Source organism: Perognathus longimembris, chromosome 2 (genome assembly GCF_023159225.1).
Source record: "Perognathus longimembris pacificus isolate PPM17 chromosome 2, ASM2315922v1, whole genome shotgun sequence".
NCBI classification, from domain to species: Eukaryota; Metazoa; Chordata; class Mammalia; order Rodentia; family Heteromyidae; genus Perognathus; species Perognathus longimembris.
In genome coordinates this window covers 152547805-152571391 of record NC_063162.1, presented here as the reverse complement: position 1 = coordinate 152571391, position 23587 = coordinate 152547805, and the positions used below count along the sequence as shown (strand labels likewise).

Genomic DNA, 23587 nt, shown 5'->3' with positions numbered 1-23587 from the left:
CCGCAGCCCGCGCGAAGGGGGCTCCGGAACCCCAAGGGTGTGCCTGGGGCCCGGGGAGTGGGGTGGCCGGGGAGGGAGGCGCGGAGGGGGACGGAGCCCCCCGGGACAGGGCGGAGGGAGGGCCGCGCGGGGCCTCGGCAGGCCCTGGGCTGGGCCCCAGCTCCTCACACGTCCCCCGTGCGCCTTCCTCCTCCTCGCGCCCCACTCCCCAAATCCGAACCTGGACGCGCCTTTCCCCGGGAACGCGCTCCTCGCACGTGGCACACCCAGGGAAGCCAGCGGCCCACCACCATCCCACCCGACCGGTCCCCCCCCCCCCCCGCCCTTCCCAACCTGCCCCGAGTGAGGCCCACGGACTGGGGGCTTAGGAAAGCAGGACCCAGGCTTCCGGAGCCCGGGACCCGTGAAATGGCAGGCGTCGCGGGGCGGGGCGGACCAGGCTTTGGAGCCCCGGGTGTGGTGGGGGACAGGTGGGGCGGGCTCTGGCGGTGCCGCCTGGAGTCCTAGGACCCTTTGCGGGGGAGGGCTGGAGGGGGGGTCACACATCCAGGGACGTTGGAAAAAGGCCCCGAGTGAGTCCGAAATGCAGAGAGGAGCCTGTCCTTTCGCCCCTCAAATCGCTTGGTTTCCCGCCTCCGTCTCCACTCGTAACCACACGGTTCCCAGGTGTGGGCGCACACCAGCCTTTGTTCTGTGACCCTGTGGGCGAGATGGGGCCCCCAGCCCCCCGCGGAGGGGCTGAGCATTTCGAGAACCGCCCTTGGGGTTGTGACTGTTTCCTTGGGGTGACAAGCAGTGCCCACTGGGGGTAGGGGCTCCCGGGTCTGGAACCAGGGCACTGGGGGGAGGGGGCGTGCTCAGCTGTGGAGGGGGCGGAGTCAGCAGCCGCTTCCTGCCACGCCCCCGGAAGGCCAGGTGCCCTTTGCCGCACTCTTCCAGGCTGCTTGAGTCCTCCCAAAGACTTCATGGGAGAGGCATGTCCCCCCACCTGTATGTCCGGTTCACATACAGACAACCGAGGCAGAAGCTTTGCAGAGAGACCCGCTGCCTGCCTCGGTGAGGCCTTCAGACTCCGGGGGGCCCTGCCCCTGCCCACCCTGGACGGACACCCCAGGGAGTCCCGGGCCTGTGGTTTCACACTAGGCATTGAGGACATGAAAATGATCGGTCTGCCTTCCGGCCTGGCTAGAGCAGAGCCCAAACTGGGAGGCTTTGCCCTGGGGAAGGACGTTGATTTTCTTGGTGCCCCCAAGGCCAGTGTGGCCCCAGTACCCCGTCCCTACTGGGCTCTTCCTCCGGCAGGTGCTGTCTCCTGGCCCTTCAGAGCCCCCGCTCTTCTGGAAAGCCTTTTGCCCTTGGATGAACGTTTATCTGTTGAAGTGCCCACCCCACCCCCCCAGCCGAAGTGGCTCAGGGAGAGGCCCCGGGGAGACAAGAGCATGCGGGCGGCACGGAGGAGTCTGCTATGCAGGCCAACCGGTAGTTATTCAAACCTCGTATGGGGCGGATGTTGCGTGAGGTCCCTGGGGAGGTCTGTAGGTGTTGACCTGAGCCCCCCGCCCCCCCCAGCTTGCCGCAGCACCCACGGCAGAAAAGGTCGCAAGATTCCGTCTCCAAAATAAGCAGCGAGAGGCCAGGCTGGAGGTGTGATTCAAGTGGGAGAATGGCAGTTGAGCTGGCAAGCGGAGCAGGCTCGAGCTGCTGAATTCAAACTCCTCCCGTGCCAGGAAAAAGCAAAGCACAGCGGGCTGCAGAGGGCCTCTAGGGTGGAGCTGGGCGGTGGGATCGGCAGGTTGGAGGAGAGAAAAGGCAGAGGTGCGCACTCAGCGTCCCAGTGCTCTGCTGGAAGCTGCCTGTGCCCCCGCGGCACTGTGCAGACAGGGACAGGAGGCTCCCCGGCCCGGGGGGGGGCCTAGCACCACACTGGAGTGGTGGCAGATGTGGGGTAACCCACCCCCCCTCCCTCGGGCTTTCATCTAGCGGTCTTGATCCCTGCTGGCAGCCTGGCCCTGTCCCCCTGCCCTGCCACCCCCTCCCTGGCAGTAGAGTGAGCTTCTCTGGGGTTCTCTCCTCTAAAGACCTGTTCCCAGCAGCACGGAGAGGCCCGGTCACCGCCGGAGGGGCTGTCGCCGCTCCAGCAGACACCTTCCGGGACGCTGGGCCAAGAGCAAAGCCTGTCCGTGCTGGTTCTGTGGGAAGCTGGGAGACCCGCTGCCGCCAGGGAAAACCTGCTTTAAAAGTGCAGGCGTTAGCCCGGCGCCGGCGGCTCACGCCTGCAATCCCAGCTACTCCGGAGCCTGAGATCTGAGGACTGAGGTTCAAAGCCAGCCGGGGCAAGAAAGTCCATGAGACTCTTATCTCCAATGAGCCACCAGAAAACCGGAAGTGGCGCTGTGGCTCAAGGGTAGAGCGCTAGCCTGGAGCTGAAGAGCTCAGGGACAGCGCCCAGGCCTAGAGTTCAAGTCTCATAACTGGCCAGAAAAGAAAAGTTCAGACCCTTGTCTTCTTCACATCTGGAAACCCCCCGTCTTGAAGGAAGGAAAGGCTTGTCTGTCGTCCCTGCAAGGCTTTGCTACTCAGAGGACCCCAGTGAGGTGCCAGTAGCCTTGTGACGTCACTGACCTTGTGAGCCTGGTCTCTTTGCTTCCAGTGGGGCAGTGGTGATGGTGTCTTCGTTCAGAAGACACGGGAAGATGCCCCGGACTCCTCGCCTGCAGGCCACGGTGTCCCCAAGGCCAGCTGGCAGTAGCAGGAAGAAGGGAGCGTAGCCCAGAGGCTTTCCCAGCAGTACTGTGTCAGGAAGACGCCACCCGCAGATGGCGGAGGCTGTGCCCGACCCCGGCAGGGCTGGGACGACCGGCCGCCGGGGGCCTGGCCGTATCGGCTCCGTGTCCCCGTCCTGCCCCCGTCCTGCCCCCGGAGCCCCTTGGGCAGGGTGTGCAGCACTTGAATTCTGCCGTGACCTCCTGCCCGGCCCCAAGTGCACACTGACCATGCTGAGCGGAAGCCGGGCCCGGGCATCACTGGCCTGTCTTCAGAATGGCATCCTGCACCCCTCAAGCCAAGCCCTGTGGCTCTGCTAGGAGTCCAGGCCCCAGAGCCCTTTAGACCTCTGCTGGACGGAAACAGCTCAGGAAATTCCGCCCTCCTTCACCGGGGACCCGCAGAAGGGGCGCACACGTTCTCGGGGAGGACCTACACTCCAGCGTGGGCCCGGGCCACGGGGTGGGCTCCCCTGCCAGCAAGGCTCACCGGCCGGCCCTTTGCGGGAAGGTGCAGGGTCCCCAGGTGGAGCAGGCAGGACACAGGGCTTTCGGGGGGTCCCTCGGGCCCCCACGAGCCGAGAGCTGCCTTGCTGCCCTCCTGACTTCCTCTTCGGCCAGCACTGACTGTCCTGGAGTTGGAGGAACCCACACTTTTGCCCTTCGCTTCCTCCAGCCTTGCAGAATTAAAGTTTAGATTAAAAAGGGATGGTCTGGCCGGGGAGGGGAAGGCGAAGCCTTTGAAGTGGGGGAGCCGCGCTCCCCGGCACTTGGTAGGTGGCAAGTGGATTTTCATTCACAGAACAGGACGCTCTCTTGGGGTGGGGCCGGAGGGGGCGTGGGCTGGGCAGAGGCTAAGGGCTGCCTGCCACGTAAGCACTGGGCATTTGAAGCCAGCGCCCTGGCTGGGGAACGCAGCCCTGCCTGCACCTGGGCCAAGAGGGAGGCGGGCCCCGCCCTGCCCCGGGTGCGGCGTCTCCCGGACTCTGCAGGGGCGCGGATGCCACCGCGGCGTCTCCCGGACTCTGCAGGGGCGCGGATGCCAGCACTCTGGCAAGGACGTGGCTCCGAGCGCCGGGCCGCCACCATTCCACCCAGGCCGAGCCTGCCAGCTCAGGAGGACTTCCGCCGTCCCTAGTGCCCAGCTCTGCACCCCGCCCCGTGTCGCAGAACCCCACAGCCCCCCAGGGTCCCAAAGAGCACAGGCGCACGCAGCTTTCCTCCCGCGTGGGCCCGCAGCCTCAGGTGCCCCGAGAGGACCCGTCCCCCCCCCCCCCCCCGGGCCCCAGCGCCCTCCAGCGTGGGCTGCGGGTGCCACTCGACTCCCATTCCTGGAGAAGCCCCCAGCCTTCTTCCCTCTTGCCTCTTTCTTGCTCTTACAGCACCTGTGCCCAGTACACCCCGGGGGCTGATTTGCAGCGGTAGGAAACTTCATCCTTCATCTTGGCTTGTTACCCCGGTCATAACCCCCAGCTGGCTCATGGCTGCTCAGTGGTGGGATTTGCACTGCTGTCTCATCCACTATAGTAGTGTGTGTGTGTGTGTGTGTGTGGACACATGCGCGTGTGCTGGACCTGGGGCTCAGGTCCTGAGCACTCTCCGTGAGGGATTTTTTGGTTTTTTTTGGTGCTCTACCACATGAGCCATAGCTCCACTTCTGGCTCACTGGAGATAAGAGCCTCAGGCTTTCCTGCCCAGGCTGGCTTTGAACCCTGATCCTCAGATCTCAGCCTCCGGAGCCGCCGGGGCCCAGCCGTGGTGCAGTCTTTTAAGGCAGGTCCCGGCGGATGCGTGGACGGAGGTGACCCACCGCGCTCAGCGGCGGGTAACCCGCGGCCTCCGCTTCGCAGACGGCCTGTGTCTTCTGTGTGCGGGAAGAAGGTGGCCGGGGGAGACGCAGACGCGGCCGCAGCGGCTGCTCTGCGGGCGGGCGCGCGTCGGCGCTTCGCCGGGCCGGGTGCGGAGACGGCGGGGGTCCTGACGCCCCGCGCGGTGCCCGAGGACGCGACGCTGCTCTCCATCTGCCGGCGGCCTGGGCTCCGGGCTCCGTCCGTCCGAGCCTGGCGGAGTTGGCGCTCGGTGACCTTGAAGAGGGAGAGGGAAGGCGGCGCGGGAATGTGTCAGCCGTCCTTCCTGGGCAGCGGCTCCCCGGGTCCCGGGAGGCCCTGTCCACGCGGGGGCGGGGGGAGCCCGTCCTGCGCCCCCCCCCCAGCCCTTCCCCGCGGTGAGTCTGCGGGCCAGGACAGGAGGGAGGAGGACAAAAGACCTCTGCGTTGGGAGGGACCTCGCCCACCGGGCCCTTCCTCGTTCCCGCAGCTCCAGAGAGCAGCCCCGACCTTGCGCCGTCCCAGCTCCCGACCCCGTGGCTCTGCCCGGCTGGGCCTTTCCCCTGGGGTTCTCCTACAGCACCCCTCAGCGCCTAGGGTGCTCGAGGGAACCCTATTCCATAGCAGAAATCGGCCTGGGGTGGACGGGCACCACAGTGAGGTGACAATCTGCCACCTGAAGGCCAAACGGAAGCAGTTGGCGAGTCACTGGGTGGTAGAGGGGCTTGTTTGCCTTTGGTGCCCAGGGCCCGCTAGTGTGGCCCTTTGCACCCGCGCCTGTCAGTGTTCGCTCTCCCCATCTGCGCAGACAGCAGCGCTCTGCCCCTGCTCATCTCTCCTTCTTGGAAATCACCTTTCACTGCAAGGATGCGGACACCTGTGTATCCCCAGGCATCCACAACCAGCCGGCAGAGGCTCTGTCCCCACCCGCCGCACCCCACCGTGCTCTGACTTTGAGCATAGGGCCGACCCCGCGTTTGCTTTAAGTCAGTGACATGGGCTGGAATCACAGATTCCGGACACCGGGAGTGGGAGGGAGGGAGTTACCCGTCTGCTGGACCTCCAGCAAGGATTCACTGAGCACTAGCATGGGATGAGGCCAGGCTCTGATGCAGGTGGACAGGCACTGATGACAAAGATAGACAAGGTCCCCGGGCCCAGGCTGGGGGGGGGGGCAGACAGGAAGATGGTGTTAACACACATTGCTCGGAGCTGAGCTGGAGTCGAGTGTGTTAATGTTAACACACATTGCTCGGGGCTGGGCTGGAATCAAGTGTATTAATGTTAACACACATTGCTCGGGGCTGGGCTGGAATCGAGTGTGGAAGCTGTGTTTGCCAGAGCATGAGGAGGAGGGAGAAAGTTCCAGATGTTGAGTCTGAGATTAGCCAGATGTTTGCAGACAAATCATGGCTGTGTGGGGTCCCATGGGGCCTTTGCCCACATGGACATCAGGGGGCTCTGCCGGGCGGGAGGTGTAGGGAGGGGGTCTCCCCGGCCCACGGCCATGCGACCGTCCTTGTCATGGAGTCCTGTGATGGGGGCTCGGCGGGAGCACCCCGCGCCTCCTCTGTGGACAGTGGAGGCTGTGGGCTGTTGTGGGTGTTTGGACGAGGTGGGAAGGGCCTTGCTGTCTCCCCCGTTCTCACCTGGTTTGGGTGCCAGTCCCAGGACTTGAACTTGGGGCCTGGGCTCTGTCCTCGAGCTTTTCCCGCTCAAGGCGGACACACACGCTACCACTTGAGCCACAGCGTCACGTCTGTCATTTTGGTGGCTTAACTGGAAATAAGAGTCTCACAGGCTTTCCTGCCCGGGCTGGCTTTGAACCGGGATCCTCAGGTCTCAGCCTCCTGAGTAGCTAGGAACGCGGGCCGTTCTCCGTGGGGGAGGCTCGCCCGCCCCGGCCCCTGTTGGCATGAGCACCTCCTGAGGTCTCCGGCCCCACTGCTGACCTCGGTAGGGATTCGGCGAGGGGCGGGGGGGGGCAGCTTCGGCGGGGTGGGGGCACAGGAGATGGATAGGCCAGGAGGCACGGGGTCAGGGCTCAGAAACTCGACCCCGCTGGCCCCTGCGCCCGTCCGCGTTTCCTCGTCTGTCGTTCACTGGGTGTCTCCGTGCTGCCCTCCGTCCTGGCAGGCAGGGAGGCTGGAGGAGAGGCCGGACCTGCAGCAGGGCTTTGTGAGGCTTTGTGTTTGCACTGGAGTGTGGACTCAGGACCGCTTGAGCCAGGCCTCCAGATCTGCTTTGGGGAGGTGATTTTGGTTCTATAGTCTCACCTATTTTTTTTTTTCTGCCAGCACTAGCCTCAAACTTCAGTCCTCCAGGTCTCAGCCTCCCAAGTCGCCAGGATTCCAGGTGTGAGGCACTGTGCCGGCCCGCACTTTTTGATTCTTGACTTTCTGTCCTACCCTGGCTCCTGGCTGTCCCAATAGCAGCCGGGAGCACGAGGAAAAGTGGGGGGGAGGGAGGGGGAGGGGAGGAGGGAGAGAGATCCAGAGAGGCCCTTGCTTTGGGAGTGTTAGGTCCTCTCCCTGAGGGCTCCATGCAGATGCCCCCACCTCATTAAGTCTCCACCCAGTTACCTGGGTAACCTGCAGACCTGGAGGCAGTTACCTCCCCTTTCCCTGAGGTCACCTCCTAATCCACCTGGCCACACCCCGTGCCCCTGCCCTAAATAAAGCAGGGCTGGGTGGGGGTCGCTCTCTCTCTTTCCCCCCCTCTCTCTCCCTTCTCTCCCCTCTCTCTCTCCCTTCTCTTCCCTCTCTCTCTCCCTTCTCTCCGGCCGTGGATCATCTTGGCCACAGGCCAGCAGTTCGGTAATAAACTTTCTTTCCTGCCTGAATACTGCGTGGCGTTCTCCTTTACCGGTTACCTACTTTAAAAACCTAACAGGGAGAATGAGGACTGTCAGTGGTGGGGGTGCGGAAGCGAGACCCTCCCTTGTCTTGAATCCACATCGCCTGTCTTCGTTCGGCCTGGCCGGTGACTGCAGATGGGCCGTCCAGGGACAGAGGGGACAGGTGTGACGGACCACAGGAAAGGCACCTGCTGACCGGCTGCCCTACAGCTGGGCAGTGGCCACTGCCTCGTGCAGTTACGGCACGGAGGGAATGGGTTTTAGAAAATGCATGCTTCCCTCTGATGTTCTCGTCACACCGTTCTGTAAAATGCCATCCTCAGTGTTAGGTTTTTAAAGTAGGTAGCCGGTAAAGGAGAACGCCATGCGGTATTCAGGCAGGAGAGAACATTTATTACCGAACTGCTAGCCTGTGGCCAAGATGATCCATGGCCAGAGAGAAGGGAGAGAGAGAGAGAGAGACCCCCACCCAGCCCTGCTTTATTTAGGGCAGGGGCACGGGGTGTGGCCAGGTGGATTAGGAGGTGACCTCAGGGAAAGGGGAGGTAACTGCCTCCAGGTCTGCAGGTTACCCAGGTAACTGGGTGGAGACTTAATGAGGTGGGGGCATCTGCATGGAGCCCTCAGGGAGAGGACCTAACATTCCAGCCTTTTAATAGTAATGAAAAAGGACAACGACTCTCTCTGGCTGCTTCCTGCTGGCAAGGGGCGTCGGCATTAGGGGTAAAAGGCAGAAATGTGGCCTCTCCTGGAGAAGGCGAGCAGCAGGGTCCCTTGGTGGTAGATGCCAGTCCTTGAATGAAGCCTGGAAGAAGTCTCATGAGGCAGGGGCTGGACAAAAAAAAATATTAAGGCAAAAGGAAGGGTTTAGGGCACAAAATTAAAAATTGGATTACTTGGACAGTTCTTATACTCAGGCATGGACATTAGATGGACAAGCTACTATCTCTTGATCCCCCGGCTCTGATTAATTTTCAAAGGCGAGACAAAGTGACTCCATTTAGGATCTGACATAATTCTCCTCTTACTCCTCTCCATGATCCTTGTTCCCTGAACTGGCTGAGTCCCAGGGATCTATCTAGGTGCTTGTTGCTGGGATGGCTTGCCGCAGTTGGCATTCACAGGATTTGAACCCAGGGCCTGGGCACTGTCCCTGAGCACTTCTGCTCGAGGCTAGTACTCTACCACTTGAGCTCCACTTCCAGCATTTGGCTGGTTAGAGATCGGTCTCTTTAGCCATGCTTCCAGCCTGGCTCTTCGCTGGTTAGTTGGGAGATAGAGTTTGAGAGAGATTTTCAGCCCTGGCTGGCTTCGAACTGCAATCCAAGGAGTCTTTGCCATGAAAGCCCTTTTTGATTTCCAATTAAAACAACAAGGAGACCAAGGGGACTAGAGCTTACCTGTACCTTGTCAAGAACTGACCAAATACTTGCCAGAATTCTGCAATGACAAAACTCAGTAGATGTGATGAGTTTTTAGCACAGATATATAGCTAGATGGACATACTAACAAATGACATTTACACAGACATACACACTGTGCACATAGGTTTTACAGCATGCAAAAATGAATTTCAGCAGTAGACTCTTTTGGAATTCCAATAGTAAATGACTTTTTTTTCCCCAATATTTTAGAACCACGTGGTCGGTTAGAAAAACAATTTTGCTAGCAAACAACAATTTTCAGATTATCAAATGAAGAAACCATATTTTGATAAATGCCAGTGGGATGCCATGTTGAGGGGGGTGGCAGGACACAAACACACTAACAGAGAACACGTGGCATGGCATAATGGCGCCTGAGCTGATGCCTGTTAAACCCAACATTCACCACGTGGTCAATGCTAGAGAAAAGAACTTTTAGATATCTTTGCTGACAAAGCACATTGGTGGTCAAGCCTCAGTTTTAGAGGTCTGTGAAAAGAGGCAGCTTTGTGAGCAAGGCACACAACGATGGTACGACTTGGGAATTTTATAAAGTAAGCAAGTAAGCAGGAAGATGAGAGAGAGGGAGAAAAAGGAAGAGAAAGAGAGGAAAAGAGAAAGAGAGAGAGAGAGAGAGCCTGAATATAAGTGACTTCTAACCATTTACCATTGCAGTGGCAAAAACTGTATCTGTTTGAGTATTTCGAGCAGGCCTCATTGCACTGTCAAGAGGCGTGCTAGCAGAGTCTTCATTGCAGTGGCAAAAACTGTATCTGAGCGAGTATTTCGAGCAGGCCTCATTGTCAAGAGGCGTGCTAGCAGTGTCCCGGCTCGGGTGTGACTGTGAAGCACAACCCAAAAAGCACGGGAGGGAGGCGCCTGGTGAGTGAATGAGCTTACCGGGCAGAAGCGGCGGACGGAGCGGCAGAGGCGGCGGACGGAGCGGCAGAGAACCCGAGCAGCAGCAGTTTCACTCACCAGGGTAGACAAGTGGTGTGGAGGTGGAGGTGGATGTGGAGGCCAGCAATGATATTAGTGAAAAGTGCCGCGTGGCTACTCGCAGCAGTTCGGTTCGCGGAAAAAGGGCCGTCAGGACTGGGGATACTCCCAGAAAAAGAAGAAAAATAGATGAGAATTCCACCTGTCCTGACTCTTAAGCCCTTCCCGAGTCACGGCACCATATATGTTAGGTTTTTAAAGTAGGTAGCCGGTAAAGGAGAACGCCACGCGGTATTCAGGCAGGAGAGAACGTTTATTACCGAACTGCTGGCCTGTGGCCAAGATGATCCATGGCCGGAGAGAAGGGAGAGAGAGAGAGAGACCCCCACCCAGCCCTGCTTTATTTAGGGCAGGGGCAAGGGGTGTGGCCAGGTGGATTAGGAGGTGACCTCAGGGAAAGGGGAGGTAACTGCCTCCAGGTCTGCAGGTTACCCAGGTAACTGGGTGGAGACTTAATGAGGTGGGGGCATCTGCATGTAGCCCTCAGGGAGAGGACCTAACACTCAGGAGGGAGTCTAAAATGTTTAACAAGATCACTCCCAGGCTGGGGATGTGGCCTAGTGGCAAGAGTGCCTGCCTCGTATACATGAGGCCCTGGGTTCGATTCCCCAGCACCACATATACAGAAAACGGCCAGAAGCGGCGCTGTGGCTCAAGTGGCAGAGTGCTAGCCTTGAGCGAGAAGAAGCCAGGGACGGTGCTCAGGCCCTGAGTCCAAGGCCCAGTACTGGCCAAAAAAAAAAAAAAAGATCGCTCCCAGTTAAAACCTAATAACACACATGCGAAATACCCGTCTGTGGGGCCGGTGGAAGGGCTCACGTGGTACGGCGCCTGCCTAGCAAGCTGAGGCCCTGAGTTTAAACCCCAGAAACAACCACCAAAAAGTCCATCATAAGCTTACCGCTTACCTCACTTAAGATTAAGGCCCCGAGTTCCAATCTCAGTCCGGGGCTGGGAAAGTGGCTTTGTGGGTAGTGCTCGCCTAGCACGCGTGAAGTCCTGGGACCAATCCTCAGTACCCCGTACACAGACAAAGCAGGAACGGGAGCCGTGGCTCACGTGGTAGAGCCAGCCTTGAGCAGAAGGGGCTCAGGGAGGGCGCCCAGGCCCTGAGTTCGAGCCCCACCACCATAAGAAAGGAAAACCCACTCGATAATTTGAAGTAGAGAACCTTCGGGGGCGCCTCCCTGCGGCCCCCACCAAATACAACAGGGCGTGTCCCCCCCCTTCCCCACTGAGCCAGATGCCCCCCAGCTCAGAACAGGACTCTGATCCCTAGGGACACGCGGTCGTGGCATCTCTCCTGCAGCCCCGCCCCCGCCCCCGCCCCTGCCCGCGAGGTCCGTGGTTTGGCTCGGATGAAGGGCGCAGCCTCCGGACCCGGGGTCCCCTGGGCTCCGTTGGCCTGGGGCCCTGGGGCCAGTCTGCCAGGCAGAGTCTCAGGGGCGAGTCTCCGGGGAGCTGGCACCGTGGCCTTCCTTCCTCGGAGAGTCCTCAGGCCCAACCACCCCTCTGTCTGCGGGGTCTCCTCCCGTGGGGGTCTGTGGGGTCTCCTCCCGTGGGGTCTGCGGGGTCTCCTCCCGTGGGGTCTGCGGGGTCTGCGGGGTCTCCTCCCGTGGGGTCTCCTCCCGTGGGGTCTGCGGGGTCTCCTCCCGTGGGGTCTGTGGGGTCTCCTCCCATGGGGTCTGTGGGGTCTCCTCCCATGGGGTCTGCTCCCGTGGGGTCTGTGGGGTCTCCTCCCGTGGGGTCTGTGGGGTCTCCTCCCGTGGGGTCTCCTCCCGTGGGGTCTGTGGGGTCTCCTCCCGTGGGGTCTGCGGGGTCTGCTCCCGTGGGGTCTCCTCCCATGGGGTCTGTGGGGTCTCCTCCCGTGGGGTCTGTGGGGTCTCCTCCCGTGGGGTCTCCTCCCGTGGGGTCTGTGGGGTCTCCTCCCGTGGGGTCTGTGGGGTCTGCTCCCGTGGGGTCTGCGGGGTCTCCTCCCGTGGGGTCTGTGGGGCCTCCTCCCGTGGGGTCTGCTCCCGTGGGGTCTGTGGGGCCTCCTCCCGTGGGGTCTCCTCCTCCCGTGGGGTCTGCGGGGTCTCCTCCCGTGGGATCTGTGGGGTCTGCTCCCGTGGGGTCTGTGGGGTCTCCTCCCGTGGGGTCTGTGGGGTCTGCTCCCGTGGGGTCTGCGGGGTCTCCTCCCGTGGGGTCTGTGGGGTCTGCTCCCGTGGGGTCTGTGGGGTCTCCTCCCGTGGGGTCTGCTCCCGTGGGGTCTGTGGGGCCTCCTCCCGTGGGGTCTCCTCCTCCCGTGGGGTCTGTGGGGTCTCCTCCCGTGGGGTCTGTGGGGTCTCCTCCCGTGGGGTCTCCTCCTCCCGTGGGGTCTGTGGGGTCTCCTCCCGTGGGGTCTCCTCCTCCCGTGGGGTCTGCGGGGCCTCCTCCCGTGGGGTCTCCTCCTCCCATGGGGTCTGCGGGGTCTCCTCCCGTGGGGTCTGCGGGGTCTCCTCCCGTGGGGTCTGTGGGGTCTCCTCCCGTGGGGTCTCCTCCCGTGGGGTCTGCGGGGTCTCCTCCCGTGGGGTCTCCTCCTGTGGGGTCTCCCCCACACCCGCTCGGCAGGCTTCGGGCTTCTCCCGTCCGGATCGCACGAGTGGGATCACGTGCAGGACTTCCCACGCCGCGCTCCCAGAAGCGGGGGAGTGAGGCCCTTCGCGGGGGACCCGAGGATTCCAGAAGGTTCTACAGGAAGAAAGCACCGAGTCAGGCACGCCGCGACGCCTCTCACCCCACCCAACCCTGCCGTCTCTGGGCAGGAGCGGCCGGGAGGAGCCCGGGCCGGGCCGCGCCGCCCGCTGGGGTCTGCCCACCCCGCCTGCCCTCTGCCGCCCCCCCGCGCGGCGTGGGCCTCTCTCAGGCCGCATATCCCCCGCCCCGGCCGGCCACGCTCTCCCGCGCACGAAGGACACTGGGCACCGGGCAGTACTAAAGCGCGCCCAGGACCGGGCATGGCGTGGAAGTGCACTCCTTACTGGGGGACACAGGACCCCCCCCCCCAATCTCCTCCAAGGACAACCAGGAGCCATGGAATGTAGGCCAGGCCTGAGATTGCGGGGGGGGGGGGGGGGGAGACGGAATGAGGGAGGGGGGAGGGGGAGGGCACTGGGCTTCCTCCACATCTCAAGTGGCTTTGGCCTCTACCAGGGAGCAAGATGCTCAACACTGTGAGCCGAAGTGAGCTCTGGGTTCAAATCCGCACACCACACCCTTCCTTCCTTCCTTCCTTCCTTCCTCCCTCCCTCCCTCCCTCCCTCCCTCCCCCCTCCCTCCCTCCCTCCCTCCCTCCCTCCCTCCTTCCCTCCCTCCCTCCCTCCCTCCCTTCCGTGGGTGTGTGACCGAAAAGCAGACTGGCAAGAAACCAAGCACCACTCAGAGACGTAGAGCTCACTTTTGTTTACGGCGGCGGGATCCGAAGAGGTTCCACTTGAAACTCGGAGCCACAGCGGACGAACTCGGCCCGACCACACTTTTACTGGGTAGAGTTTTGAGTTTTGGTGTACCCAATGGTGGTAGTTTCTTGAAAATGACTCGCCAGCTGGTTCTGGCCACATCGGGTGGAGATGGTTCTTTTTGTCTTTTTTCTTGGTACTGGGGATCAAACCCAGGACATTGCGCTTGCCAGGCAAGCGCTTTGCCACTGAGCTACATCCCAGCCCGGGTGGAGCTGGTTCTGAGTGGCAGGCTTTCCCGATCGGGTGGAGCCATCTGTTCAGACCAGGGGAGCAAGTGATCTGACCCCGCTCCTAACACAGTTACTAGGACACAGTCAGGTTGCCTGAGCACACCCCTAACGTGGTCACGGGGGGACGGCCAGGTTGCCTGAGCACACCCCTAACGTGGTCACGGGGGGACGGCCAGGTTATCTCCCCTTCATGGAGAGGAACGGGCCAAGGGAGGCGAGGAGTTGGGAGGAGGTGCCGGAGGCTGGCGCACTGGCTGGCAATTGGTCCGGACTGGGTGGGAGCAGAGAACAGCCCCTCCCCCACCCCCCATCAAGCACAACAGCAGACACGAAAGCTCCAGGAAGTCAGGCGCCCTGGCGCGCGCGTAGATGTGGAGCTGGGCTGGCGGGGAGCTCGGAGACCGGGCCGTAAGCAGTGAATATGAATAGGAAATGAGCGGAGGAAAAAAGAGGCGATTCCCAACGTCGGGAAAAAGACAAGCTTGCACAAGAGAAGAAACGCGACTGTGCGCACCGAGTGACTCGGTGTGTTCACAGTGAGGCTTAGGACGCAGGTGGCCTGGGTGTTCAAGGCCCTGCCTCCCTTCCCCAGCTGCAAGGAAAGCTGCACGGTGCTATTTATCTAATCGGTTGGGAACAATAGAGAGAAGGTGGGAGGTGAGAGCGTTATGAGGGACTCTTGCTGAGGCCACCGTAGAATCAGTAAGAAACAGCAGGTGAAGCACATCATGTATGGACACAAGGAAGGTTCTAGAAACAGGAAGACTCGCAAGCAGCCGTTTCCGTCGTGATGAACGCCAAGTGCATGGTGCAGAGCGGGGCGGAGCCACGCGGAACTCTCAGAGCCACGTGGAGCTACGTGACTTTAAATCTGTGATCATTTTGATAATGAACACGAGATCGCCGCCGACTGTGACCGTTCTTCCAGGGCGGGCCCCGAAGCCCAGCTGTCGCCGGGGTGGGCCGAGCTCTGCAGCCCGGGACCCCGGGCTCCACGGCGGACCCGTAAGGCTGGGCCCAGGTCTCCACACGGCCACCGCCCCTGGGAACCCCGGGGGGGCTGCCCACGCAGGCTCGCGCCACGAAGCAGCACCAGGAGGCCCCGTCGCCCGCCGGCTACAGGGCCGCCATGGGTCAGGACGGGAAGAACCGCGGCCACCCCCCCCCCCAGCGAGGGGAAGGCGCCCCGCCCTCTCTGTGCCCCCCCCCCCCCCCGGTGATTTGAGTCTGCAGCTGCCCACCCCTGGAAGGAAAGCCTGCCCCCCCCCCCCCCCCCGCACAGCCCTCCCGCAGTGGCCGCCGGCTCAGCTCCGCACAGGAGCGGCTTCTGCTGTCACTCGCGTGGCACCTTCCTCCTCGGCCGGCTCCGAGTGATCGCAGGCGGACTCCCCACCCGGGGCTGACAGCAGCCCCCGCTCCGCACGGGTTTGAGGGGAGCCCCCCCCCCCCCGCTCTGCACCACGTCTGGCCGCTGCAGGCCGTGGAAGGCAGCCACGCCCACCCGTCCAGAGCTGGCTGAAGGTGGGCATCAGGGCCAGCTCCTTCCTTGCACCCCATTTCTGGCTGGCCTGCTTCGGCCCCCAGTGCCCCAGGGCCTGGATTCCCGCGGTGCAGCCCCTCAGCTCAGGCGAGGGTCGAGTCCACCTGGCTAAGGGTCCCGGGCAGAGGGAGGTTTCTGGAAGGAGGCCCGCAGAGGGAGGCCCACAAGGTTGGGGCGTTTTCTCCTGGTGGCCAGAGTAGGGCTACCCTCGGAACCAGGAAAGGGAGCGGTCACACGGGGCTGAGGGGTCAGGCAGCTATTTCTCCGCATTTTTTTTTTTTTGCCAGTCCTGGGACTTGAACTCAGGGCCTGAGCACCGTCCTTGGCTTCTTTGTGCTCAAGGCTAGCGCTCTGCCACTTGCGCCACAACTCCGTTTCCGGCCTGTTCTGTGTCTGTGGTGCCGAGGAATCGAACCCAGGGCTTCATGCGTGCTAGGCGAGCGCTCTGCCACGGGGCCGCATTCCCAGCCCTCCCTTCTCTGCATTTTTAAATCGAACGTCCGGCAGCTTAGATTCTGGCCGCGTACATGTCACGTTCCCCACCCTTCAGCAGCCTGGAGGCCCGCCGTGCCCCGCCGCGCCCCGCCGTGCCTTGGGTAAAGGGAGGCGGGGACCCGGGTCTGCCTTGGGTAAAGGGAGGCGGGCGCCATGCTTAGGCGGGCGGGGAGGGGGCGGGCTGGCCACCAGGGGGCGCCGAGAGCCCGTCCCGAAAGCCACGGGCGCTGCGGGAAGCGAGGGCGGCCCGCCGGCAGTCTCTCCTCCTCTGCTCTCCGCCGCGGGCCCCGGCGCCTGGCTTTGCGGGGACCGGCCAGCGGTGCCCACCGGAGCCCGGGGGAGCGACCGGACACAGGCCGCGAGGGCCACCCCCCCCCCCCCGCCCCGGGACAGCAGGGCCGCCCCGTCCCCAACCCGGAGAAGATTCTGGCAGGAATGTCTTTGGGGGACACGCACTTCTCTTTTCAGCGATGCGAGCCTGCGTGTCACCTGTCTATTCTGTGGGAGCGACCGTAAAGCCAGGGTCGGCGGGATGGGTTCGGCGCCCCGGCCTGGTTCCCCCCCCCCCCCCCCGCAGAGAGCAGGGGGGTGCTAGGCGTTCGGTCTCCCGGCTCCCCGGGCAGGCTCCGGGTCCCACGTGTTACCCTCCCTCCCCGGGGCGAGCCCGGACCAAGTCCCCACGCACGACGAGCTAGAACGTGGGGTGCGTGCGGAACGGAGCAGCATTGGGTGTTAGAAAGGACGGCTTGCTGACGATGTTCTCCAGGCCAGGGAGGCGGCGTGGTTCACCTCTCCGCCGACTGGGTCCCTGGCTTCACGTCGCGCTGTCAGAGGCGAGGGGCACGGAGCCCCGGCGTGCGTGCGGAGAGGGCTTCACGACGCTGGGAACGTGCCGAAGCCGGGTGGACTGTACCCCAAAGCTACCAGATTTTGTGATCAGGGTGTTGCCCTAGGGGATTTATTGCACAAGTCAAAGCGGGAAACAAGGGCAACTTGGTGCCCTCGTGCTGCACACGCGAACCCAAAACGCATGCGTGCCCGGGTCCCCCACGCGCTCCGTGTGGCCGGAAGCTGGGGACAGGGTGGCTGAGGGGGCCAGGGCCCGAGTGGGGGGCCGGGGGCCGGGGGGCCGGGGGGCCGGCCTCATCGACGCCACTGGGACCATGCCAGGCTGCAGGCCGGGCTCGGGGCCGCAGCGTGGACGGCCTAGGAGCAAGGCGCTGGCAGGCACAGGGCTGCCAACCTCCTCCTGGGCACTTGTGCCCGTCGCTGGGGGGCCGGGGGGCCACGTGGCGGGTGTGCACACACTTAGGACTGGCTTGTTATTTTTGCTTTTCATTGTCAATGTGACCTGGTTCCGAATGCCAGGAGGGCATTCTGGCCACCCATCCCCAGGATGGCAGCACCTCTGGGGTCCTCTGTCGCCCAGGGAGGAGGGGTGGGGGACCGGCCCTGGGCGGGCCGGGGCTCCGCGTCTGTCCCCCCTCCGCCGCGGGGCGGGCTGCAGGGAGACTCGCTGACCTAAGATGGGTGCGGGAGCCCTGCTGGCTCCAGCTGATGTCAGAGCCACCTGGGGGCCCAGAGACCCCGCCTTTCCTGGCTGAGGAAGGGGGGCGCCCTGGGGCTGCCCCTGAAGTGAGGGCTGAGCTCTGGCGGCGGCGACTCTGGTGGCGGCGAGGCCCTTGGCCCGCGGGCGGGGAGCTTTCTGCCGGCCCCAGCGCGCTGCCCGTGCTAAAAGACGCGTCCGAAGCGGAGGAAGGAAATCCTTGCCACAGCTTCGCAGTTAAACTTATGGAGTAGAAAGGCAAGATTAGATTCAAAGTAGTGCGACGTGTCTATGTGCCTGTGTGTTTGCACGCGTGTGTGCTGGTTCTGGGGCTTGAACTCAGGGCCTGGGTCTGTCCCTTAGCATTTGGCACAAGGCTGGCGCTCTACCACTTGAGTCACAGCCCGATTTCTGCCTGTTGGTGGTTAGAGAGAAGCGCCCTGACTTTCTGCCCCGGATGGCTTGGAGCCAGGTCCTCACGTTTCGGCTTCCTGAGCAGGGAGGATCACCGGCACGAGTCCTGCGCTTTGGCTGAACCCAACCGTTTGCTCGAGGAGGAGTTTTGGGAACCTTAACCTCTGGAGCACGCGTGGCAGCTGGACGCGAGCGGACCTCGGGGTGGGGGCGGCCCAGGCCGCCTAGCAGAGGGTCCCCGCGGCCCCCGGCCTCGACGGGCCCAGCGCCACAGAGCCCCGTTCAGAAGCCGCCCAAGAGGCTGCGGTGGAAATTCTGTCAAACCCCAAAGAATCGATTTTCCTGCTCACAAATGCAAGAATCCACACAAAGGGGCACGAATCCCTCGGGTTTTAAAAGAAAAACTCGCAAGTACAACAGTTGGTTTTGAACCTTTAATAAAAGTAAAAAATGCAAAAAGAACACAATGTTGAAAACTTAGTACGAATGTGAATCTCGCTGGATGTTCAGACCTGGGATAGTGCAAATTTTGTCCACACCATGTTTACAGCTTTATAAATTTAAAACACTTTGGTTCCAAGTATCTGCGACGAACTAAAAAATTGGCAAATTTTTTTCTTCAGATTCACCTCTTTTGGCTACGTTATTTCTAACAGATATACTTCCAGTTGAAGAGAAAAAAATACTCCTTGTTTGTGTACAGCCACGTACACCCTTGAGGTCTGCTCGCTGCCTTGTCTCTAGTGACTTCCGATGCCACTGGACGATGAGGTTTATTTCTAAGGGGTCACTGGAGCTCGGAAGGACCTACGCTTTTTAAATGAAATTCTTCTAAAAAAAAAAAAAACAAAAAACCAAACCTAGTTTCAAAAGCCTCAAGGCTGTTCCAAGGTATCTCCTCAAAACAGAATAAGCAGAACCCCACCCCGGTGGCGGGGAGGGGACACCGCGGGCACCTCTCCCCCTCCCCCATCTCCACAGAATCAAAAACAATGCAAAGTACAAAAAAAAAGGTCCATGTGTAAGTACAGACGACCGGAGCCCTCCGAAGGAGTCCCGGGAGGCCGGGGGCTCGGTGGGGGTCGGGGTCCGCGGGAGGGGGCGCCCCTGGACGAGCTTCCGAGCTCCGCCCCGCGCAGCTCTGAAATGAACATCTCACGCGTTTAAAAAAAATAAATATTTAAGAGAATACAAGGCTCAGATTGGTTTTCATATACATTGCACTTGAAGTTTTAAGACCCAATACTTGCAAATCAGGTCCGCCGTGGTCTACGCCATCAGACGAATACGCCGCGCTCGCCAGCGCCACCGGACGCGGAGGGGCCCGCGGAGCGTGGGGCGGGGGGCACGCGCTCTTCCCTCTACAGGGCAGTCACAGAGTGCAGGCCCCCCGGGGCTGCGGGAAGACACCACCCTCCCCCCCCACCCCGGGCCACCAAGAATCAGGGGGCCGGGGGCCCGAGGACTGGGCACGCGGCCCAGGTGCGGAAGCCCGGTGCCCTTCGCCCGCCCTGCGCACGGTCTGCGGGGGGGCCCGCCTCCTCCCGCCACGTCTCCCGGGCCGGCCGCGCCATCTCCACGCACGCACCCCACGTGAACGCGTTCTGGCTGCGCGGGTCTGTGGCGCGCGCGCCTGGTCTTGGTTGAGCACCGCCGGCCCGTCTCCTCGGCGCGGACGTGAAACTGCTTGTGGGCAACTGGGTTGAGTTCCGGTTCAAGGCTTTGCGATATGGCAACTTGTTTTGAAAATCATGAATGAAATCGAATACTCGGGAAACCGCCGCCACCTGCCTCCCACGCGGCCGGGCGCCGCTCCGAGCAGACGGGCGGGGGGCGGGCGAGGAAGGACGCGGAGGTGGGGAGCTGGGACCTCCGTCTCGCTGTGCTAGACGACGTGGCCACCTTCCAGGAGTCGCCGAGCCGGCCCCGGGGTCCCCGGGCTGGCGCCGCCGCGCGCGCCTCAGTCGCTGTGGGGCTTCTCGGGAACACCCTGGGGGACAGAGCGGCGGCCGCGTCAGCACCCAGCCTCCCAGCCCGCTACGCAGGTCCTGGGGGAAGGGCAGGCTCCTCCACGCGCGTCCTCTGCGCCTCAGCCCCCTGTGCCACGCCCGCCGGCCCTCACGTTGGGCCTTGGGCGTCCCCGCCACCGCCAGGCCTGCACGCTCTGCCCCACGGTCCGTCCCTCCCTCCCTCCCTCGCCCCTGGCTGTGGCGCTGGGCGCTCACCATCGCTAACTGCCGTCCGATGTTCCCCACCGTGACGCCGCCGGAGAAGAAGATGCACGGCAGCCAGGAGCGGATGTAGAGGAAGTCGGGCGACGTGTACCTGCAGAGGGGAGCGCGCTCAGCGGCCGCGTGCCTGGGCCTTCCAGCCCGACAGGGCGGGGCACGGTCACCCGGGCGCCGCCCCCTTTCTTTCCTGCTCAAGGCTAGCCCTCCACCACCGAGCGGCTCCGGGTGGTTACGGAGGGGCAAGCGCCTCACACTCCGGCCCTGGCTGGCTCTCAGCCCCGCTCCCCGCCCCCAGCAGCGGTTCCGGGCTCTCAGCGGGCAGCACCCCCTTTCCAGGGAGCCCGGGAAAGGATAGTGCCTTGAGACTTTCACGCCTGCCGCGATGTGCGCCACTGTACACTGACGGCCGGTGACAGCCAGAAACCGCCCCCAGGGACGGCGTCTTCCCAGCACCAGGGAGCAGCCAGCGCCGCGCACTCACTGGTAGACGCCGTTGTAGACGAGGAACTGCGTGATGAGCGTGGCGAGGACGGCGATGGTGAGCCCCAGGCCCAGGCCGCTCCGGGAGCGGTCGAAGGTCCACCACAGCCCCAGGGACAGCGCCGCCAAGGTCAACGACAGCTGGACGTTATTGGCAAAGTCCAATTTCTGATCGTGCAAACGTTAAGGACACCAGATGGGACATGGAGCCTACAGAAACCGTTACGCGGGTGTTTATCATGCAGTCATAATCCACTACCCGAGGCGGCTGCCGCTGACCACGGCAGGGGCCCGCAGCATTTCGCTACGAGGTCTTTATTATCTCCCTCCTTTCTGGCCTCCCTCCACGCCTGCGTCCTGCCGCCCCATCAGGAGACACCGGGGTCAGGAAGCCCCTTCACACTGAGTACTAGTGGCAGTGACCCAGTGTGTGTGTGTGTGTGTGTGTGTGTGCGCGTGCGTACAGGAGGGGGGGCTGTCCCCAGAAAACTTTGCCCTCCCACTTGCTCCAAGGAAACCCTGTTTGCTAAGCGTTTCCTAGGAAACCAAGGACCATTCTCCTTGGCAGGGTGGAGGCCAAGGGCCTCCGGTGACAGCCTGTGGGTCTGTGGGCAGACGCCTCCCGGTAAGATAGCGCCAGGGCCACGCTCCCCCAAGCCCTTGTGGTCAGGGGAACCACGAGTGACCAAGCTGCATGAACAGGAGGAAGACGGGTAACGGTGAACTTCCACAATCCGCGCCAAGTGCCCAGGGGCAGTGCCTGCGGTGGCTCCTGCCCGGTGCCCTCCGGGGGATGAGTGCCGAGTGTTCAACGTCACGGCCCCCCCCACCCCTCCCCTGGCCCTAACCACGTGCTCCGCGGCGGCTCGCCGGGGAGGATACAGCACTGGCGTGGTTAATGCCAACGAAGACGGCAATGCAGCGCATGACGCTGGCCCACTCCCTCTTGAACTTGTGGGGTTCGCCGAGGTGACGGTCCATGCAGGGGTACAGCAGGCCGACCACAGCTGCGAGGAGGAAGGGGGGGCAGGTTAGTGCACGTCCTCACAGCGCCTCTAACACCCAGCCGTGCTCCCCGACGCTGCAGGCCTGACGGCGTGTTCTGTGGTGTATACCAATCCTCACGCAAGTTTGAAAAGTTTGGAAAAAAAAAAAAGAAAAAGGTATTGGCACACCAATCAAGCAACGTAGTTATCCGTGGTGAGCAAAGGCAATACAAAGACTTGTAACACTTAACATGCACGTTGGCCTTAAGTACACAAAACCATTACGACTGCACCATACCTTCCCTGAATTAGGAGCCTCCCAGCTGCTAGGCAGGCGCTCTGCCACCCGAGCCACACCGCAAGCCCCTTTTGACGTCATCTCTGAAGTAGGGTGTCGCTGGACGCCCAGGCTAGCCAGCCTTCTACTCTTCCCTAAGCAGCTGAGAATGACAAGCAAGGGGCACTCGGCCTAGCCACTGACTGAGATGGAGTCTCACCGACTCCTGGACCCCCTTGGCTCCACCTTCTGCTTTCACCCAGTGTGATTCCCTTTTCACAGTGGAAGGTGTCCCAGTGCAAGTCCTACGAGTCCTGGCACTGGTGCGGACACCCCAACAGATGCTTAGAGGGCTGAGCCTGACCAGGTGGCCCTGGGTCTGAAGCCCAGAAGAGCACCGGACTGTGTGAAGGGACTCTACTAGCAGCTACTGTAAGAGCCCGTGTGTGTGGGGGGGGGGGGGGATTTAAGGGCAGGGCTTTCCCTGTCCCCCGTGGCCACGCCCACCGAGGAAAGGGCCCCGGCCCAGGAAGGGAAAAGTGGGCTGCTGGCCCAAGGCTACCCTTGGCAGACGTGACTCCTCCTGTTTGTTTTCCCATGTGTGAACTGACGGGGATTACGTAACTGGAGGACAGGGGAAGAGAACACATGGCCCACAGCTGTCTTCACAGAACCCTGAAAACATGTGTACGATAGGGAGACGTGGCAGCCAGAAGTGAAAACTGTGGTGAAGGCTAAGAGTGAGCACACAAGGGCTGTCCAGGCGGGGGGGGGGGGGATTCCTCCCCCCCCCCCCAGTAACTGCTGAAACAGTCAGTCCAGTGCTCCTCTGGGGTCACAGCCAGCCAAACTAAGGGTCTGCAAAGCCGGCCCAGCAGGAAGGAATCGGGCACCCACAGTGAAGCAGAGATGCAGATTTGACCCAACACCCAGCGGGGACTATGAGAAGTCATTTCAGAAGCTCATGGAATTCCTTGAAGTTCCACTGGCAAATCCTCTAAGCATTTCAGTTTGAAGATCAGATCTGGGGCTCAAAGAAAGAACTACTACGGCGCGATGAAAACTGAACTCCAAAATCTGGATCTACTTCTCCAGAGAGTTATCAAGGGCTGGGGTGCGCTTGGTGGCAGGGTGCTTGCCTATCTACCACACACACAAGCCCCCCTGGAACCTCTTCCTGAGGGAGGAGGGAACAAAAAGAAGGAAGGAAGGAAAAAACTATCTTCCCTTTGTATGTAGTCATACCCTAAAAGTGTTGAGAGAGAAAAAGTTAGGATCCTGTCTGATGGCAGGCTGAAAGCCTTATGCTCATTGCCCCCGCACACAGTCCAAGCGCTTCCAGGTGAACCCCGGGGGAGGGGGGAGAAGGTGCATGCAACTCGCTGACCACGGTGCGCGCGTGGCACTCGTGCGCCTCTGGGCCTGCATTTGGAGAGCTGGAGCTACAGCACAGTCCTGCACAGGGGGGGCAAGCCGGACGTGCACGCGGGACAAACGAGCTACATGCAGCCTGACTCTACGGGGGTCCGGGGGAGGCTTCCTCCGCCGCAGACAGCGACCTGACCAACAGCTTTCTCTAAAGCTGGATAAACGGTAAGCGGAGGAGGAATTCCACCGTCCCGGGATGGGGAGGGCAGGCCGTAGGACTTGACCAAGTGCGGGCACCCGGTGACCCCCTCCGGTGACCCCCTCCTGACCGGGCCGTTTCCTCGCGCGGCGGCCGGTCCCGGGTGGGGACTCGGCGGGGCGGGGCGGGGCGGGGCGGGGCAGGGCACTCACCCGCGGCCGTCCCGCAGCACGGGGGCACCCACCAGGCGGAGGAGAAGATGGTGGCGATCACCTCGTCGGGGAAGAGGGTGACGTTCCTCTGGATCTGCAGCAGGTTGAGCACCAGGGCCAGGACCACCCCGACCAGGAAGAGCACGAGGCTGCGCCGCACCAGGTGGTGATGCCAGCTGCCGGCGCGGGCGCTCGGGCCGGCGGGCGCGGGGCCGGGGTCCGGGGCGGCGGGGCCCCGCGGGCGCCGCGCCGCGCCCATCAT

The 23587-nt window shown here is 62.3% G+C and overlaps 1 protein-coding gene and 1 long non-coding RNA gene across 2 annotated transcripts in view; one reads left to right on the top strand and one right to left on the bottom strand.

Annotated features, from left to right (window-relative positions):
• LOC125347349 overlaps positions 1 to 20383 on the top strand; it is a 25113-nt gene extending 4730 nt beyond the window's left edge. Inside the window, exons 2-3 of the long non-coding RNA XR_007210150.1 lie at positions 12592 to 12597; positions 20254 to 20383. This is a non-coding gene — a long non-coding RNA (uncharacterized LOC125347349). The remainder of the gene's footprint in view (positions 1 to 12591; positions 12598 to 20253) is intronic.
• On the bottom strand, positions 17968 to 23587 carry Insig1 (insulin induced gene 1). The gene is made up of 5 exons (XM_048340522.1): positions 23326 to 23587; positions 21166 to 21290; positions 20285 to 20451; positions 19798 to 19897; positions 17968 to 19562 (listed from the first exon to the last, which is right to left on the bottom strand). The coding sequence occupies exons 1-5, from the start codon at positions 23585 to 23587 to the stop codon at positions 19533 to 19535; spliced, it is 684 nt and encodes a 227-aa protein (XP_048196479.1). The 3' UTR covers positions 17968 to 19532.

Coding starts and splice junctions, on each gene's coding strand:
- Insig1 (XM_048340522.1), bottom strand. CDS start 23,587: ATGATGGGCGCGGCGCGGCGCCCGCGGGGCCCCGCCGCCCCGGACCCC. Junction 20,452..21,165: donor GCATTAACCACGCCAGTGCT/GTATCCTCCCCG, acceptor TTGCACGATCAG/AAATTGGACTTTGCCAATAA. Junction 19,563..19,797: donor TCGGACGGCAGTTAGCGATG/GTGAGCGCCCAG, acceptor TCTGTCCCCCAG/GGTGTTCCCGAGAAGCCCCA.